This window comes from Ceratotherium simum, chromosome 21 (genome assembly GCF_057802395.1).
Source record: "Ceratotherium simum simum isolate JZ-2026a chromosome 21, ASM5780239v1, whole genome shotgun sequence".
Lineage (NCBI taxonomy): Eukaryota > Metazoa > Chordata > Mammalia > Perissodactyla > Rhinocerotidae > Ceratotherium > Ceratotherium simum.
In genome coordinates, this window is record NC_141920.1 from 17291256 (window position 1) to 17309939 (window position 18684).

At 45.4% G+C, this 18684-nt stretch overlaps 1 protein-coding gene and 1 non-coding gene across 2 annotated transcripts; both read left to right on the forward strand.

Annotated features, from left to right (window-relative positions):
* The first annotated feature begins 5795 nt into the window (after positions 1-5795).
* GTSF1L (gametocyte specific factor 1 like) lies at positions 5796-6304 on the forward strand. The gene is given in 2 exon segments (XM_004430562.3): positions 5796-6225; positions 6228-6304. Coding segments are annotated over 2 exon segments (507 nt in total).
* Positions 6305-8048: 1744 nt separating this feature from the next.
* LOC147914211 (U6 spliceosomal RNA) lies at positions 8049-8155 on the forward strand. The gene has a single exon (XR_015555700.1). It is a non-coding gene; the product is annotated as a U6 spliceosomal RNA (small nuclear RNA).
* The last annotated feature ends 10529 nt before the right edge of the window (positions 8156-18684 follow it).

Sequence of the window (18684 nt, forward strand, 5' to 3'; positions counted from 1 at the left end):
TGAAATACGTTCCGTGGGAAACTCGTGAGGTGTTAAGGAGAAAAGGCTGCCCTCAGGAAATATTGACTGAGCAAAGGGACACGGGCTGTTCTACCTCAGGACCCCTTGGATCCGTGCTGATGGGCACATTGGATCCTGGGCTGGTTCCTCAGGAGAGGGTCACAGTGTGCTTGTTCCCAGAGTGACTTGTGGGACCCACGTTCCAAGGAATGTCAGCTTCGAAAAATAAGATTCATTCAATAAATACTTACAAATGGAAAAGACATTTCATTCAAACATCTGTAAGGAAGTAACTAAAACGATGGCATTCTAGGCCACAAAGAAAACCTCAGCGGTCCTAATGAGCAATCGTCTTTCAGGCCACGTTATCTGACCACAATCCAATAAAATCAGAAATGAAAAACAAAAGCATAAATGAAAAAAATTGAATCACTTGGAACTTTATTCCTAAATAACTCAAGTCAAAGAAGAGAATGAAACTGCAATTATAGGCCATTCGGAACATAATGACAATTGGAACTCCACAGAGCCAAACCCATGGAATGTGACCAAGGAATCCTCGTGGCTCTAAATGTTTTTGTCATTAAACAAGGAAGACTGAGAGTAAATGTAACATCCAACTCACAAACCTAGAAAATAAGAACAAGACAAACCTGGGGAGAGAATTAAGAATAAAGGTAAAAATTAATGAAATAGAAAACATAAAAATCAGAACTGATAAATCTGAGACTTGGCTACTTGTAAATAGCTGTAAGATGCCTAGACTTGTAAGGGTCCAATAAAGGGAGGGACAGGGAGCAAGTGAGAGAGAGAATACAAAAAAATTAGAAAAGTGGAAGAAATTTAACTAAAGATACAGAGGAGGGTTTTCAAATTAAAGAGAACACCAAATACATAGGTATGCTAGTGCTCAATGGAGGGTGCACGTGTATTCGTCTGCTTGGGTGCCATAACAAGAAACCGCAGACTGGGTGGCTTACACAACAGAAGTTCATTTTCTCACAATTCTGGAGGCTGGAAGTCCAAGATCAAGGTGCCGGCAGGCTTGGTTTCTGGTGAGACCTCTTTTCCTGGCTTTCAGATAGCCACCTTCTCTCTGTGTCCTCACGGGGCCTCTCCTCTGTCCTCCTGTGGAGAAAGAGAGAGAGATCTCTGGAGTCTCTCCCTCTTCTTACTTATTGGATGAAGGCCCCTCCCTCATGACCTCATTTAACCTTAATTACTTCTTTAAAGGTCCTGTCTCCAAATACAGTCAAGTTGTTGTTAGAGCTTCAACATATGAATTTCGGGGGGGCACAATTCAGTCCATAACAGCATACTTTTCTAGAAAAATGGGAATTGTGAAGAGAAGTAGAAAATCACTGAACCAACTTGAAAACTGACAGAACGATTTCCCAAATGAATACGGGTCAGAGAGTTCTTTCAAACTTTCAAAGAATATTTCTAGGCTATTTAAACTGTCCAGAAAACAGAAAAAGATAGAATGAGTTCCGATTCATTTTTCAAATCCAGCGCAGCCATAACACATACATCTGACAAAGATCACTCAGTCTGGCATCTTAACAAGACCCCAGGTGATTCGTGTGCGTGTTAGTTTGAGAAGCACCGCGCTGCACTACACTGGGGGTTTTCAAGATAAGGTCCTCAAATCTAAGGAGCTAGCAGGAGCCCAAATGGGCCGAGACCAGGGCAGCCTTGAACAAGGAGCGGCCCACAGAGGCAGCACAGAGAAGCCCTGGGCCACAGTTCAAGTGCTCAGAGGGGCTACCGAGGCTGTGCACACCAGCCTGCTGGACATGCAGGGAGCCTCAAGGTGCCAGGAATGGAGTGGACAACCCCAGTCCAGTGCCACGTACACGGGGCATGAGTTTGACAAGCTCGGGATATCCTGGAGGATGTTCCTGGGGCCGAGGGCACAGAATTAACCCTAACTGCTAGAGGCCATGAGGAGGCAGATCAGCTCAGCTCAGTGGGAGAAACCTAACAACGGAACTCTCTGGGGAGGTAGGAGCTCCCCATCGCTGTATGACCATCCTCCGGGGATGCTCCCGAGGGGATGCTGGCACTGGGAGAGAAGCTGGCCTTGATGTCATCAGAAGTCTCTCCAAGCTTGAAAGATTCAGACTCATAGTGAGTCTACTCCTCCAACAGCTCCATACCACCCCATAATGGTCACTGCTGACCTGGCTGGCCAGGACACACAATTTTTCATTTTCAGAAAACATTGTTTCTGCATGCTCCGTGCCTTTCTCCTCTCCATGTTTGTATTACCATCTGTGGCACCATCTCTCAAGATGATCGGTGTGGGAGAGGAGTGAACAGAAAGCAGATCTGACCTTGCCTGCATTATTGCAATTATATTGCATATATACGTGCATATATATACATATATTGCATTATATACATGCAGACAGGCCTGAGAAGTGCCATCCAGACAGCTGTATCTGCATCCCTCTCTCCCCTCGTGTTGCCATGGTGAGCAACCTGTCAGATCCCAGACTCGGAGCAGATGCTGGGAGAAGGCGGCAGGCTTGAGGACCATTCAAGATGTCCATTAGAAGCATTAACAACCCTGGCCTTCGCTCTCTCCGTAATGGACTAAATGTGGGCCTGCCGCACTATTGTGTGCTTAGCCACAAAGAAACCTGCAACAGCTAATGCCCTGTTCTTTATGATGTGGATTTCAATGACGATGAAGTGCTTTCATTATCATCTCCATTCACAGACTTACAAATGCCCGAATTACTCAAGGCCTGGATACTCCCGGTCACAAGTATGAAAAAGGCTGTAGGACTGGGAATTTAAAAAGCAAAAGCATTACCAGTGTCATCAGTAAACACCGTGCCAGGCTTTGGGGGGATGTAAGAGCGGACACTGAACCACCTGTTAACTCCCAGTAGGGCCAATGTCGTAGTTCCTTCAACACTGGGTTGCAGGCTCAGAGAAAATGAGTACTCTGTCACATAAATGATATAGAAGTTACAATTTACCAAGGACACCTTCTCAGCAAAGTATACCAGGAGATATCTCTGGGGTGGATGGGTTGGTGTACAGTGAGCATGACTCTGTGGGCCTCTCATTCCTCACAGGGGACAGCTTGGTTGGAGGTACTAGAATTCCCACCAGTCTAGAGTAAGGTCCTGCCAGAACGAAGCCCCAAGTGAGCCCTGGCCAAGCTGTTTATCCCCCCACCCTGAGCTAGGACTTCAGGTTTGCTCCCTTGGAGAGGAAGGAATACACTGTGTACATATGGAGAAAAAGAAACAAATACTGGTGACAAGAAGGACAGATTGGGGACGTTCTTAGGACTCTTGACAAAGTCCCCATTCTCCTTCTGCGCACGTGTACCTCCTTGACTCTTGAAGTTAGGTGTGGCCAAGAGACTCGCTTTGGACAATGAACTGTCAGTGGAAGTGACATTTATCATTTCAGTGGACGTGAGAGAATAGGGTAGAAGCAATATTTGAAGAGAGAATGGCTGAGTGTTTTCCAAAACGAATGAAAGACACTAATCCACAGATTCCAGAGGTCTAACAAAAAAATTAAAAGAACGAATAAGTAAAAAGAAATCCACAGGTCAACATCATAGTGAAACTATAGAGAAACAAAAGAGGAAGAAAAATTCTTTAAAACACGTGTAGGGAAAGAAATAGATTACCTTCAGGGCCGGCCCTGTGGCATAGTGGTTAAGTGCGTGCGCTCCACTGCTGGCGGCCCAGGTTCAGATCCCGGGTGCACACCGATGCACCACTTGTCAGGCCGTGCTGTGGTGGCATCCCATATAAAGTGGAGGAAGATGGGCACAGATGTTAGCCCAGGGCCAATCTTCCTCAGCAAAATAAAAGAGGAGGATTGGCATGGATGTTAGCTCAGGGCTGATCTTCCTTGGGAAAAAAAAAAAAAGAAAGAAATAGATTACCTTCATAAGAAGTTAGGTAACAATGGAATTCTGAATTCTCAACCACAGAGTGGAAGCTAGAAGAAATTGAACTCCGCTTCAATGTGAAGGAAGAAAATAACACAACTACACTCAGCAAAAATATCTTTCAAGAATAAGAGTGAAATAAAGACATTTTCAGACAAACAAAACCAAAAGTTTGTCAAGAAGAAATTCTAAAAGGTAAACTTCCAGCAGACACAAAGTGATCCCACTTGGTGGGTCTGAGATGCAAGAAGCAGAGAGAAGTAAACAGGAGGACAAGTGTAAACAAACTTTGACAACGTAAAGTGACAATAATAATACTGTCTTGTGAAGTTTTCTAAAATTAGGCTTAAAATACAGGGGACAATAACATAATAAGTCAGGAAGGGAGTAAATGAAGAAAAAGTCTGTATTATCCAGGAAGAGGGTGAAACTTTTACTAACTTTAAACCTTGATAAGTTATCTATGAATGTTTTAATTTTTAGAGTAACCACTAAATGATCAGAGAATGTATAACTCACAAAATAGTGGGGGAAATGGAAAGATTTTTTAAAACCATCTATTTAAAATAAGAGAAGAGGGGCTGGTTTGGTGGTGTAGCAGTTAAGTTCATGCCCTCTGCTTCAGCAACTCAGAGTTCGCCGGTTCGGATCCTGGGCATGGACCTATTCACCACTCATCAAGCCATACTGAGGCAGCATCCCACATAGAGTAACTAGAAGGATGTACAACTATGACATACAACTATCTACTGGGGCTTTTGGGAGAAAAAAGGAGAAAGATTGGCAACAGATGTTAGCTCAGGGCCAATCTTCCTCAAAAAAAAATAAAATAAAATAAGAGAAGAAAGGAGAAAAAATAAACCAAAGAGGGGCCAGCCCAGTGGCATAGTGGTTAAGTTTTCATGCTCTGCTTTGGCAGCCTGGGGTTCAAAGGTTCAGATCCCAGCACAGACCTGCACACCACTTATCAAGCCATGCTGTGGCAGGCGTCCCACATAAAGTAGAGGAAGATGGGCACAGATGTTAGCTCAGGGCCAATCTTCCTAAGCAAAATAAATAAATAAATAAACCAAAGAATAAATCAGGAAGCACAAAATAAGATGGCAGATTTAAACCCAAATATATTAGGAATTATATTAAACATATAAGTTTAAAGACAGTTAAATTATAACAGACACACCACAAACAATGTTTCCCCCTCCCCAAAGCCCCGGTACGTAGTTGTATATTCTAGTTGCAGGTCCTTCTAGTTCTTCTATGTGAGCCACCACCACAGCATGGCTACTGACAGACAGGTGGTGTGGTTCCCCACCTGGGAACCAAACCCAGACTGCCAAAGTGGAGCACACCAAACTTTAACCACTAGGCCATCAGGGCTGGCTCCACAAACAATTTTGAATGGCAGCCATCCCCAAAGCCTCCCCGCCCCTTGAAAGTGAGGGATGACAAGTAGCCTTTTCCTGATGACTCACACTGCCCCTTGTGATCCCCCGTGACTGCTCCTTGACATCACACAGTATAACACGCAGAGTCAAGGGGGCTGGTACAGACCTTCTTCAGCTCCCCGCAGGGCTGCTGTGGGTTTTTGGCTCCTGCCTCTGTGTTACATGGTTCTTCTGTCTCACGTGCCGTTTGATAACTCTGTTCTCTGTGCAGCTGCTTCCGGCAGCTCCTTGTCCTGTTTCTAACCCACCACTCACGGTCCCAGAGAACAGCGAACACGAGAACATGAGTCGTTAAGACCTTCGCCTACGAGGGCCAACGCTGGGGCAGAAGACAGCTCCCTCCTTCTCACCAAAGGGCTTTTCCACGAGGGGTATTACATTTTGACTCTGGGCGGTGAGCTACTCTGCTTCAAGAACAATTTCTCATGGAGTCAGAAGCCTTAGAAATTTGCCCTTACAACCCTCGCCACCGAATCCCACTCAGCAGATTTCAGTACCACCTGGCATCATGCAGGAGAAAGAACCCCAAGAAAGCCAAACAGACTGCCAGCTGCAAATACAACGCCTGCCACGTGGTCCCCATCAGGAAGCTGGAGGAGCACGAGGCTGCCTGTGTCGACAGGAGCACGGCGGAGGAGGAGGGCAGCGTGAGCCCTCTGAAAGTTAGCCTCCCAAGTCCAGAGCAGAACAGAAACACCCCTCTGGTGTCCCCCTGGCTCCCCAGCGCTGAGGTCTGGAACGTCGATGGTCCTAACTGCCACCCCATGTTTATCCTTACGACTTTTGCTCCCCAATAGCTTGCTTGTGAGAGCGACGGAAGAGAGACAGAGAGAGAGGACCACCTCCCATCCTTGACCACCCCCCACAAGATCATCAGACCAGAAGAGTAGACCTCCAGCAGCAGAAAGGAGACCCACGCCTCTTAAACGCATGAAAGGAGATGCAACTCACAAGAATAAAAGGCATGCAAAGTAAATTTCACTGGAACACTTTTTTTTTTTTTCACCTAAGCAGATTGGTAAAGATTAAAAGGCTTACGAGATTCTGCCAGCAAAAGTGGGGCAAAATGGGCACTTTCATACCATTGGTGAGAACATAAGTTGATAAACCTCCATGGAGGGCAATTTGACAATAGCTATAAAAATTATCAATGCACTGTGCTTCGATGGAGCCATTCCACTTCTAGGAATTCGTCCTTAAAATATAGTCACACATGTGGAAAATGAGGTAAATACAAGGTTATTCACTGCAGCGTTATTTGTAGCAGCAAAAGGTCAGAAATGATCTAAATATCCATTAGGAGGGTTTGATTAAATGAAGTGTGGTGCAGCTATACAATGAAATAGTATGCTGCCATGAAAAAGAATGAGGAAGCTCTTTCTGTACTGACATGGAAAGGCTAAGACATGTTGTTTAACTTGGAGACCAGCAAACTGTTTCTCTAAAGGGCCAGAGAAAAAAATATTTTAGGCTTTTTTTGTGAGCTATATGGTCTCTGTCGCAACTATTCGGTTCTGCCTTGGTAGAGTGAAAGCAGTCACAGACGATATGTAGACAAATGAATGTTGTTAGTGTCAATGAGTCAATTCCGAGTCTTAGCGGCCCTGTGTACAGCAGAATGGGACCCTGCCCAGTCTTTCTGCATCCTCCTCCCCTCTTCTGGCACTGTATCATCAGGCAACACTCCGCTGCTATTCACAGGGTTTTCATGGCCAATTTTTTGAGAAGTGGGTAGCCACATCCTTCTTCCTAGTCTGTCTTAGTCTAGAAGCTCCACTGAAACCTGTCCACCATGGGTGACCCTGCTGGTATCTGAAATACTAGTAGCATAGCTTTCAGCATCACAGCAACACACGGCCACCAGAGAATGACAACTGACAGATGGGTGGTGTGGTTCCCTGACTGGGGAACCCGGGCCACAGCCGTGAGGGCACTGAATCTTAACCACTAGACCATGGCTGCCTCAAATGAACATAGGTTTCCATAAAACTATTTACAGAAACCAGTCATGGACTGGATTTGGCCAGTGGGCCAGTTTGCCAACCCCTGGTTTAACGGATAAAAGTCAAGTCCAGAACACTCTATATGTTGTGCCACCATTTTGTAGAGTTGTGGGAAAGGAGGTGTATAGGGATGTGCTTATATTTGCATAAAATTCCTCTTCAAGGATCCACTAGAACAGGGGTCTACCCACAAAGCCTAAAATATTTACTATCTAATCCCCACAGAAAAACGTTGCTAATCCCTTCACCAGAAACTAATATCAGCTGCCTCCGGGAAGACCACCAGGTGACAGCAGGTCAGGGAAGAGAGGATTTTTACACGTGAACACATGTGAATGCATTATCTGGTAAAAAAATTAAAATACACATTTTTCAGGAGGAAATTTTAAGTAAGTTGTCTTTTTGTTAAAAGATTGGCCCTGAGCTAACATCTGTTGCCAATCTTCCTCTTTTTTCTTTTCTTTTCCTCCCCAAAGCCTCAGTACATAGTTGTATATTCTAGTTGCAGGTCCTTCTAGTTCTTCTATGTGAGCGGCTGCCACAGCATGGCTACTGACAGACAAGCGGTGTGGTTCTGCGACCAGGAACCGAACCTGGGCCACCGAAGCGGAACACGCCAAACTTTAGCCACTAGGCCATCAGGGCTGGCTCTTAAGTTTTTTAAAAGCAATCATAGTGCTCGCTTCGGCAGCACATATACTAAAATTGGAACGATACAGAGAAGATTAGCATGGCCCCTGCGCAAGGATGACATGCAAATTCGTGAAGCGTTCCATATTTTTTGGGTTGTAATTAGTATTTTGGTGGTGAACATGATGTAATCTATGCAGAAATAGAAGTACAATGATGTACACCTGAAATTTTTACAATGTTATAAACCAATGTTACTGCAATAAACAAAAAATTTAAAAAAATAATAAAAAAATAAATAAATAAAAGCAATCATAACTTTGCCACCCCTGACCCCTTCAACTCTTTCTACAAAGTATTAAAGATTTTATTTATTTTATTTTTCCCCCCAAAGCCCCAGTGGATAGCTGTATGTCGTAGCTGCACATCTTTCTAGTTGCTGTATGCGGGACTCGGCCTCAGGATGAACGGAGAAGCGGTGCCTCGATGCGCACCCGGGATCCGAACCCGGGCCACCAGCATCGCAGCGCGCGCACTTAACCACCAAGCCACAGGGCCGGCCCTCTACAAAGTATTAAATAAAGATTTATTCTTGGGGGAAAAAGAGAAGTTCTGGATGTTGGCCTCAGAAACTCCACGATTAACAAAGTGCATGGACTAGAGAATTGCCATCTAGGAAGCAGGTGAAACAAGACATGATGAGTAAGGCACATATCTGTAAACTGCAGGCCCATAGGACCAAGAAAAAGAAAAAAGGAATTTGGTTTGGGGTATGAATGAAGCAAATTGGTCATGAGTTAATCATTGTTGAAGCTGAGTGAAGGATAAATTTTACTGTTCTCTACTTTTATATAAATGTGTTTATTTTACTATTCTCTCTATTTTTATATAGATTTGCAATCTTATATAATAAAAATAGTTTTTTAAAAAATATATGTATATATACTAAATGCGATGTGGTATCCTGGATTGGATCCCGGAACAGAAAAAGAGATTAGTGGTGTTGACGCAAATAATCAATAACCAATCTATAGATAAGAAAGATATTTAATGAGCTAATGTGATGACTAATTCCAGAGGTGTTCTCTCCACAAGAAAGAAAGCACTCGGGGGAGTGTGGTTTACAGCATGGTTATACATGTTTCAGAAAAAAGAACATACATCAAGCATGACAGAAATACAGTTTTTCCCCCCAAATCACAAGGAGATGTTTTGCTGCAGTTTAGCACATACACAGCAGGTCAACTTGACCTTAGTTCTCTGGGAAGAAAAGCTTATATTCAAAGAAGTACAGGTATCAGTGTCAGAGAGAAGGAGCCATTACATCCCCATCTGGAAAGAGTGCATTCTTTGCTTTGGGAAAGTGTTTGAAGCAGATGTACAATGCATGTTTGCTGGGCCATGAGTCAGGCTGCTCTGGGAAAAACAAGTTTTAGGCTGAATCAGATCTAAACCAGAATGGCTTCCCCTATAACTCAATATGTGAAAATTTCTTGTTAGTCTTACTATTTTAATCAGTGGAAAAGCTGGTAAAATCCAAATAAAGTCTGTGGTTTAGTTAATAGTATTTTACCAATGTGAATGTCTTAGTGTTGCTCAATGCCCCGTGGTCTTGTAAGATGTCGACACTAGGGGAAGTCAAGTGGAGGGCATAGGGGAACTCTTTGTCCTATCTTTGCAAGTTTTCTGTAAACCTAAAATGACTTCAAAATAAAAAATTTAAACACACACAGAGCAAAGAGCAACACAATGGATACAAGGAGGGACTTGCAAGACGCCTTGCTGGGACTGAAGCCCAGCCTTACTTCCTCTTGTCTGCTAGACCTTGGACAGCTGCCTGACCGCTGCAGGACCGAAATGTGATCCTGTTTCTTCAGCCACAAAGCGAGGGTGATAAGCTCATAGGATTGTGCGGAGAACTAAGGGATTTAACACCAGCAGGATGACCAGGACAGTATCTAATACATAGGAAGCCCTCAATGCCAACTACTAATAGTAGTAACAGTGGTGGTGGTATTCAAAAAAAAAAAATGTAATGGAGTAGGAGAAACAATGATGAATAAGTAAATTTATAAAATATGTAAACAAGTTTAATTAACCAAAAAAATCATCAATTTTGCATTCAAAATGATAAAACAAAACTTGTAGATAAAAATACGCTAGGGGAGGGCATTGTTCAGAAGGATAAAAACATTGAATAACAAAAATGTACATTAAAAATTTTAAATAGCCTCTAAAATAACAGAAATATTTTTATATGTTCCAAACCAAGCAAGAGGAGAAAACAGACAAGAGATTACAGAAAACTTTATAAATTCAACAAAGAAAAAGAGGAAAAAGGAATAGCAAAGAGAAAACACAATTAAATGATAGAAATCAATCCAAATATATCAATAATCATATAAATGAAAACATTTAACTTGCCTATTAAAAAAATATTCCCTTTATCTCTCTAAATCAAGTACATGTCCATTCTGATCAATACTAACCAATACCTTTAAGCCAGAGATAGTAGTAAATACGTGAAATGTGTGCCACCACCACCACCTCCCATGCGTACAACAGACATAACTAATCAATCATAGCACTCTTTCAGAATCCTTCTTAACACAAAGCTCCAGGCTGCCATTACATAGAGATAAAGGGTAGCTCTATCTTGACAGAGCCCCCTGTAGGCAGGTTCCCCACTTGGCCCACTCTCACCCTCATGGCCTGACTCAAGGTGCTTCAGGAAGAGTAAGGAAATAAAGGGCTTAAGAAAAACTCCTGCCTGGAGATCTAGTGGGAAAGACCAGGCAAGAGAGGGGGAATGCCCATTCTAAGTTCCTGAGCTGGATCTCAGCCAGCTGTTCCCTCTCCTCTTCAGCCCTCGGCCCTTGCCTCTGCAGGGCCTGTCTCCAGGAGAACACCAGCTGCCAGCCACACTCTAACAGGGACCATCGTAAAGACACTCGTTAGTGGTGACAGTGACCACAGCAAGCGAATGCTGGGCTGGGCGCCAGTGATTGACAGAAAGGAGAGCAGCAGATGGACTTGGGAAAGGCAGCCCTCCCAGCCCTGGGCAGCAGGCAAGCTTTCCAAGTTCGTGTTGGGGATTCCTGGCAAAGAGGGAGCCTGGCAGAAAAGCCACGTCCTAGGGCAGAGGGGGCTCCAGAGGGAAAGGGGAGCTGTACTGGGGCCAGGCGCCTTCCTTGCGGATATTATTATATTATGTCCTGGCCACAACACTGAGGGGCAGGTATTTTCATTTTCAATATACAGATATGAAAAGTGAGTCTCAGAGAAGCTAAGTAACTTGCCCCGGTTCACAAAGCTAGCAAGTGGCAAGTGTCCTAATGAAATGGAACCCATCCTCAGCAATTCCACTCCTAGATACGTACAAACCAGAAATGTGCAGGAGTTCACTAAAAGATGAGGAGAAGCTGTTCATAACGCACTATTTGTAATAGCCAATCCAGAAACACTCTACACGTCCTTCAGGAGAATGGGTAAATTGTGGAAAACTCACACGATGGAATACTACACAGTCATGAGAAGGAACAAACTATAACAACCCAAGTCAACATGGGTAAATCTCACATAATGTGGAATTCAGTTTACATGATGTTTAAAAAAGGCAAAAACAAATCTATGGTGTTTGAAGTGAGGATGGTGGTTACCCTCCGTGGGAGGCAGCGGGGTTTCCAGGGTGCTGGTCGTGTTCTATTTCTTGATCTGGGTTACATGAGTGTGTTCTTTGTGAAAATTCATCCAGCTGTACACTTGGGATTTGTGTACTTTCTTGTGTGTTGAACTTCCGTGGAAAGTCTTTAAAAATTGAATCTATGTCCAATGCATATGCTTTTCCTACTGCACTGCCCTCCTTCGCTGGATAATAACTATGAAGCAAGTGATTGCACGGAACGGGGCACACTAAAGAGCTAGCCATCTAGTCCAAGACCAGGCTCAAGTCCTGACGACCACGTTCTAGTAACTTCCGCTCAGAGCAGTCAACTGAAGCAAGGACATGAACGTCTCCTTTGTGGGTTTATTGCGCATAAGAAAGGAATGAGAAGGCATTTTGTAATAACGTCATAAGAGCTCCTATTTTCTGAGCCCAAGTGTGTGCCAGGGTTCTCTCCAATCCCTTCAACAACCCCGAAAGGTTACGGATTCTCCCACTTTATAGCCGAGGACTCCAAGGCTCAGAGCAGGAAAGAGACACGACCTGTAACAGCCAGGCTGGGATCCCCTCCCAGGACTGTCTGATCCAGAGTCAGAGCTTTATCCATGGCTGCCAGGAGAGCCATGGAAATCTTGCCAGGCGTCCTCGAGAACAACCAAGACACAGGCATAGTCACACTGGCTCTGGATTCCAGAATGCTCCATCCCACTCATGTCTAGCTAAGGTCTGAGTCTCCCATGCTCCTCCTCCACCCTGCTGAGCCCACGGCACACTGTTCATTTTTCTCAGGGCTTTTGAGCGGACACGAGTCTACTTCTGTATCAGCTAGTTATCGCCACATTAATGCTGAGTAACAAACCACCCCAACCTTCAGCAGCTTAAAAAAACATTCTTATCATGTGCCATTTGGGGGTTGGCTAATCTAGGTCCACAAAAAAACCCCTACGATATTGGATATTTGGATAATAGGATTAGCATAGACAAAAATGGGACACAGTCTTTTCAGATGCATAAGGAACGTTTACAAAATTGATCATATGCTCGACCATAAAGCAAGTCTCAACAAATTTCAAAGATGTGAAACCACATAGACTATGTCACCTGACTACTGGAGAATTAAGCTAGAAATCAGCACTAAAAAATGACAAAACCTTCCCCACCCCTCTGGTTCTGGCTGCCCCGGGCTTTTCTCTCTACCCCATCACTTCATGGCAGATGAGACACTTACTGAGCATCTACTGGGCGCTCAGGCCCAGGCTGCTCTCCGGACAGAGTGCAGGGACTCTCTCAGAGAGGAGACAGACATTGCCCCAACTGTACCTTTCTGAAGGGCATTGAGACTCAGGCTCTGCACCTACGCTAGTCAGACTGTCCCATTCCTTATGTGCTTTAACCTAAATACCTACAGCTCAGCCTAGCCAATATATCAGCAAAACACCTTCCTCCTCACCAGCTGGGCCCACTAGTCTGTAGCAGTGAAAAGTCTGATTCTCAGCTCATATCAAAACTCAGCTTTAATTACTTTCAAACATGCATGGCCAATGGCGGAAACATAAAATCCATCTTAGAGGAGGTTAAATCACTATCAGTACTAAATCAGAGGCCCGGTGATCTCTAGAAACAGCTAGAACACAGAACTGATTCACACTGGGGTCTGTGAAGAAAGTGGTGAATTCAGGCAGTCAGGCTCTCATGCTAAGCCTGGCCTGTTCTGGGACCCTGATTTCCCCACAAACCAGCTTCCCATTCATCTTAGTCATCACTTTTGCTTTGGAGATGACAGGGGGGAGGATTTTTTTCTCTGGGTAATGAATCATTTTTTTCACAGCTGCTGTCCAACAATGGAGCTGGATGCCAAGGAATAGAGTCACCTCTCCCTGTCAGTGCAAGAAAGGCCAGACAACCGCATGATGGGGATGCTGAAGAGCGGGTCTGGAAAACAGAAAAATGCTTCAAGGACCTTCTGAGACCTTCAAGACAGTTCTATGGCCCCCTTTCCCTGCTGCTGCAAAACACACTAACGGCCACCAGGTGGCGACAGAGTCACACCATCGTGGCAAAGGCTTTAACAACCCAGAATACAGCTTTCCTGAAAATACCAAAAACCTTATTGAAACAAAACGTAAACCAGTAAAATTAAAAATAGGATTACCATGTGTTCAATCAGTTCCACTCCTGGGTATATATCCAAAAGGACTGAAAGCAAGATCTTGAAGAGATATTTGCACACCCGTGTTTATAGCAGCACTATTCACAACCGATAAGAGGTAGAAACAACCCTACGGTCCACCAACAGATGAATGGATAAGTAAAATGTGGTATATCCATACAATGGAATAGTATTCAGTCTTAAAAAGGAGGATATTATGCCAAGTGAAATAAGCCATCACAAAAAGACAAATACTGTATGATTCCACTTATATGAGAGTCCTAGAGTAGTCAAACTCATAGAAATAGAAAGTAGAATGGTGGTTGCCAGGGACTAGGAGGAGGGAGAAATGGGGAGTTGTTATTTAATGGGTACAGAATTTCAATTTTTTTTTATTGATGTTTTAATAGTTTTTAACATTGTGAAATTTTGGGTTGTACATTTTTGTTTGTCAATCACCATACATATGTCTCCCTTCACCCCTTATGCCCACTCCCCACCCCCATAGCCCCTGGTAACCACAATACAGTTTTCTCTGTCCATGTGTTGGTTTATATTCCACATGAGTGAGATCATACAGTGTTTGTCTTTCTCCTTCTGGCTTACTTCACTTAACATAATACCCTCCAGGCCCATCCATGTTGTTGCAAATGGAACGATTTTGTCTTTTTTTATGGCTGAGTAGTATTCCATTGTCTATATATACCACATCTTCTTGATCCAATCGTCAGTCGAGTGAGACTTAGGTTGCGTCCACTTCTTGGCTATGGTGAAAAATGCTGCAATGAACACAGGGGTGCATAAGCCTCTTTGGATTGTTGATTTTGTTGATTTCAGGTTCATTGGATAGATTCCCAGTAGTGGGATGACTGGATCATAGGGCATCTCTATTTTTAATTCTTTGAGGAATCTCCATACCGTTTTCCATAGAGGCTGCACCAGTTTGCATTCCCACCAGCTGTGTATGAGGGTTCCTGTTTCTCCACATCCTCTCCAACATTTGTTGTTTTTTGTCTTGGTGATTATAGCCATTCTAACAGGCGTGAGGTGATATCTTAGTGTTGTTTTGATTTGCATTTCCCTGATGATTAATGATGTTGAACATCTTTTCATGTGCCTATTGGCCATCTGTATATCTTCTTTGGAGAAGTGTCTGTTCATTTCCTCTGCCCATTTTTTGATCGGGTTGTTTGTTTTTCTGTTGTTCAGCTGTGTGAGTTTCAATTTTTCAAGGTGAAAAAGTTCTAGAGATCTGTTGCACAACAATGTGAATATAGTTTACACTACTGAACTGTACATTTGGAAAAGGTTAAGATGGTAAACTTTATATTGTGTGTTTTTACCACAATTTAAAAAAAAAGGAAAACCATAAACAACTGAGTCTGGCATGTAGGAGAGATCTGGGATTATCAGTTATGAGCAGAGACTGTGAATCAGGCCTTTAGAGTCACCCCGGGCCAGGTAAGTGTCAATGGATGACGTGGTCTGGTCTGGGACAGGGACTCCTCCTGGGAGGAGGTGGGGCATGAGCCTGGGAAGAGGCCTCTGGGCTCTTGAAGGGGCTCTGTCTGCGTGGCTGGAGAGGAAGAAGTGGGAGATTCCGCCTGTCGAGACACCCGTACGACTCTCAGACCATGGACACCTTTTGATCTGGCCCTGTGGTCACACAGCAGAAATTCAGGTCTTCCCTTGGCCTTGTCAAGAGGGCAACCCCGCCTTGAGTGGTCTAATGTGGAGATCCTTAGCTCAGGAACACAGAACAACAGCCACAGGATGGCTGATCTCGCTTGGTTTTCATCATTCGTTCAAGAAATGTTTGTTGAGCACCTACTATGTGCCAGGCACTGATCAGGTCCTGGAGATAAAGCAGTGAACATGACAGGTGTCATCCCTGCTCCTCGGAGGTTACACACAGGTGGGGAGGGTCATACAATCAACCAGTACAATACACATGTAATTGCAGCTGGACAGGCTCCTTCCCAGGCAGATGCTCCACTGCCTGGGAGGCGAGGGCAGGTGGAGGGGGCGCAGAGGGCTATCACCATGGAAACCACATGGCCAACACTGCCCTGAAGCTGCCAGGACTGACTTCTTGGAGTAAGTGAGGCTCTAGGAGGTGCCATGGAAACCCAGGAAGAAGAAAAGACAATAATAGCCCTAAAATCTCCAAACATTGAATTTGATTAATAAAAAATATGGTACCTTATTTTTTTTACCCTAAGCGAATGAACACATCAGTTATATCCCAGCTACTCAAAGTGCAGTCCCCAACTCAGCATCACCCGGAAACTTGCTGGAAGCTCAGCATTTCCGGCCCCGCCTGAGAACCTCCCAGATCACTCTGCATTTTAACAGGATCCTAAATAATTCATGTGCACATCAGAACTTGAGAAGCACTTTATTAGACTATTAGCAGTGGTTACTTCTGAGAAAAATGGGGTGGATGAGAGAAAACTTCTCCCTTCTAATTTATACACTTCTGTATCATTTGAATTTCGTGTAAGGCTTTTATAAGTTAAAAAATAGACAAATATCTAATCTAAGATCTAAAGGCATCTTGGAAAACAATTCCCTTTATCAAAAGGGAGATATAAAAATGCAAATAAATGCTCTACTACATATCCCAAACATTATAAATAAACACCCTGTACCTAAAAATATGTCACCAAACTTCACTGAACGTCTTTACCTCCCCCACCCTCGCCAGGGGTGCCTGGCCTGCTCCAAGCCCCCGCAGCTTCCTCAAATTGAGAATGCCATTCTCCCGAGTTCTTCGCAACTGGGAGGTGAGCTGCTCACTGGCAGGCCCTGTTCCTCCACCCTGTGCTGGCCCAACCCAGGTGTGAAGGGTCGGCTGTGGCCTCCTCCTGCCCCTAGTCCCTGCCCTTCCATCACTAAGGACCAGGACACTTGACCAATTTATCCTGGACCACCAAGTACCCACAGTCCCAGTTCCCTATGACAGCATTTGTATCAGTTAGCTTCTGCTGCATAACAAGACATCCCAAAATTTAGTGGCTCAAAACAATACTGATTTATTATTTCTCAGGAGTCTGTGGTTGGCTGGGCAAAGTTCTTCTGGACTAGACTAGATCGGATGAGGCTGGACGGCTTTGGACAGGGTCTGGGGTCTCAGCTGGGAAGGTGGGGCATTCTCGCCTCCTTCAGCAGGTTCTCCCACAGTCCCTCACATGGTAATTGTGTGATTCCATTGGGCAAAGCAAGTCACGGCCACGCGGGTCCTACTCAAGGGCATGGCTGCAGAGAAGAGTGATTCATTGGGGCCATTACTGGAATAATCTCCCACAGCCTCTGTGCCTCTGACCCTCTCACCTTCACCTCCCGGCCATGTTAGCCACCAAATGCGGAGCCACCATCAGGATCTTGTCAGAACACTCACCCTTGGCCATCCTAACTGAACCACGCATGTCCCTCCTACCTGTCATCTCCCGGGGGGGACCCTGGTCCTCCCACTCCTGTACTCCCTTCCTGGACTCAGACGCTCAGCACCCCGGCACATCCCTGGCTAACTCTCTCTTGCTCATCACACTGGCCTAGCAAACACCTGGCCCTGGATCAACCCAGACAGCCAAGTTCTCCAGGCCACCCAGGGGCTGCAGGCTCCATTCAAGCATTGCATGTCCCAAAACTCGCGGTCACACCACAGAGGGGCCCTCAGCATTGACAAAGTGGCACCCTGTCCCCCCTTCCCCAGTGGGCTCTCCCTCCTTGTCCCCATGGTGGCCGAGAGCTGTGTCCAACCTTCTCATTCAAACCTCTCACTTCTTCATAGCACTCAGTCTGGCCCCCACGCTATTATCCGCTGCTATATCTTTCTTCAAAGCCCCGATTACCTCTGGTGTGTTTGTATATATGTTGTTTATAGTTATCTGCCCTCTCTAGAATTTAAGCTCCCTGAGAACAAGGTTGTTTTGGGGGGCTTGGGGGTTTTTTACTGTTGTATCCTCGGCATAAGAATCACGCTTGGCACCTGGGTGAGGAGGGGCAGCTGTTGGAGGGACCCTCGATGCGTGTTTATCTAATGCAGGAAGCAGAGAACAGCTCCGGTGCAGAGCTCCCCGGAGGTGGCGAGTTAATAGGTCTGAAGATACTGTGGCCGCCTCCCTCAGGTCCCAGGCAAGAGCCTCAGGATAAACCCTGAGAACAAGTGGGCAAAAAGCCCCTGGCGCGTTATAGGCCAGTTCGTCCAGTGTAGCCGCCGACCAGCTGCCTGCGAATCGCCCAAAGATGGCTCTTAAAATCCCCATTTTCAGGCTCCACCGCAGGAGCCTCTGATCAACTGCAGGGTGGGAGGGCTGGTGGGCAGGTGGTCCCAAGGCACGCTGTGTCCAAGGTTGATGTAGGTGTTCTACAGACTGAGCTGTGGTGCGAACCCCAGGGATGAAGGCACCCCTGGCCCCACCCTCACTGCGGGACGGGGGCTGCCCATCAACGCTGACAGCCCTGCAGGTCACCAGGGGAAGGAGTTTGGGGAGCGGGGGGGAGTCCAAGCCAAGAAATCAGCAAAGGCTCAGGAGTGAGGCAGGCACAGCCCGCTGTGGAACAGGATGGAGCATCCGCCTCACACACGGGCTGCAGGAGGCAGAGCCCCCCCTCTACTTCATCTCTCAAGAGTAGGAACCAGCACACAGCCAGGCTCAAACCAGGCACGATTGTGTGTGACCGGACAGGGGCCACCTGGGGAGGGCTCCGCCATGCTGACAGGAGCCCATGTGCAACCTCGGCAGGGCAGGTGTATGTCTGGGTCAGACAGACTTGAACCCTGGAGGCCTAACTCCCACTCCTCCTCTCTTTAGAGGATTGGGGGGCCCCAAGCAAGAAGACCTGCCCCAAGGCTCCCTTGGGGA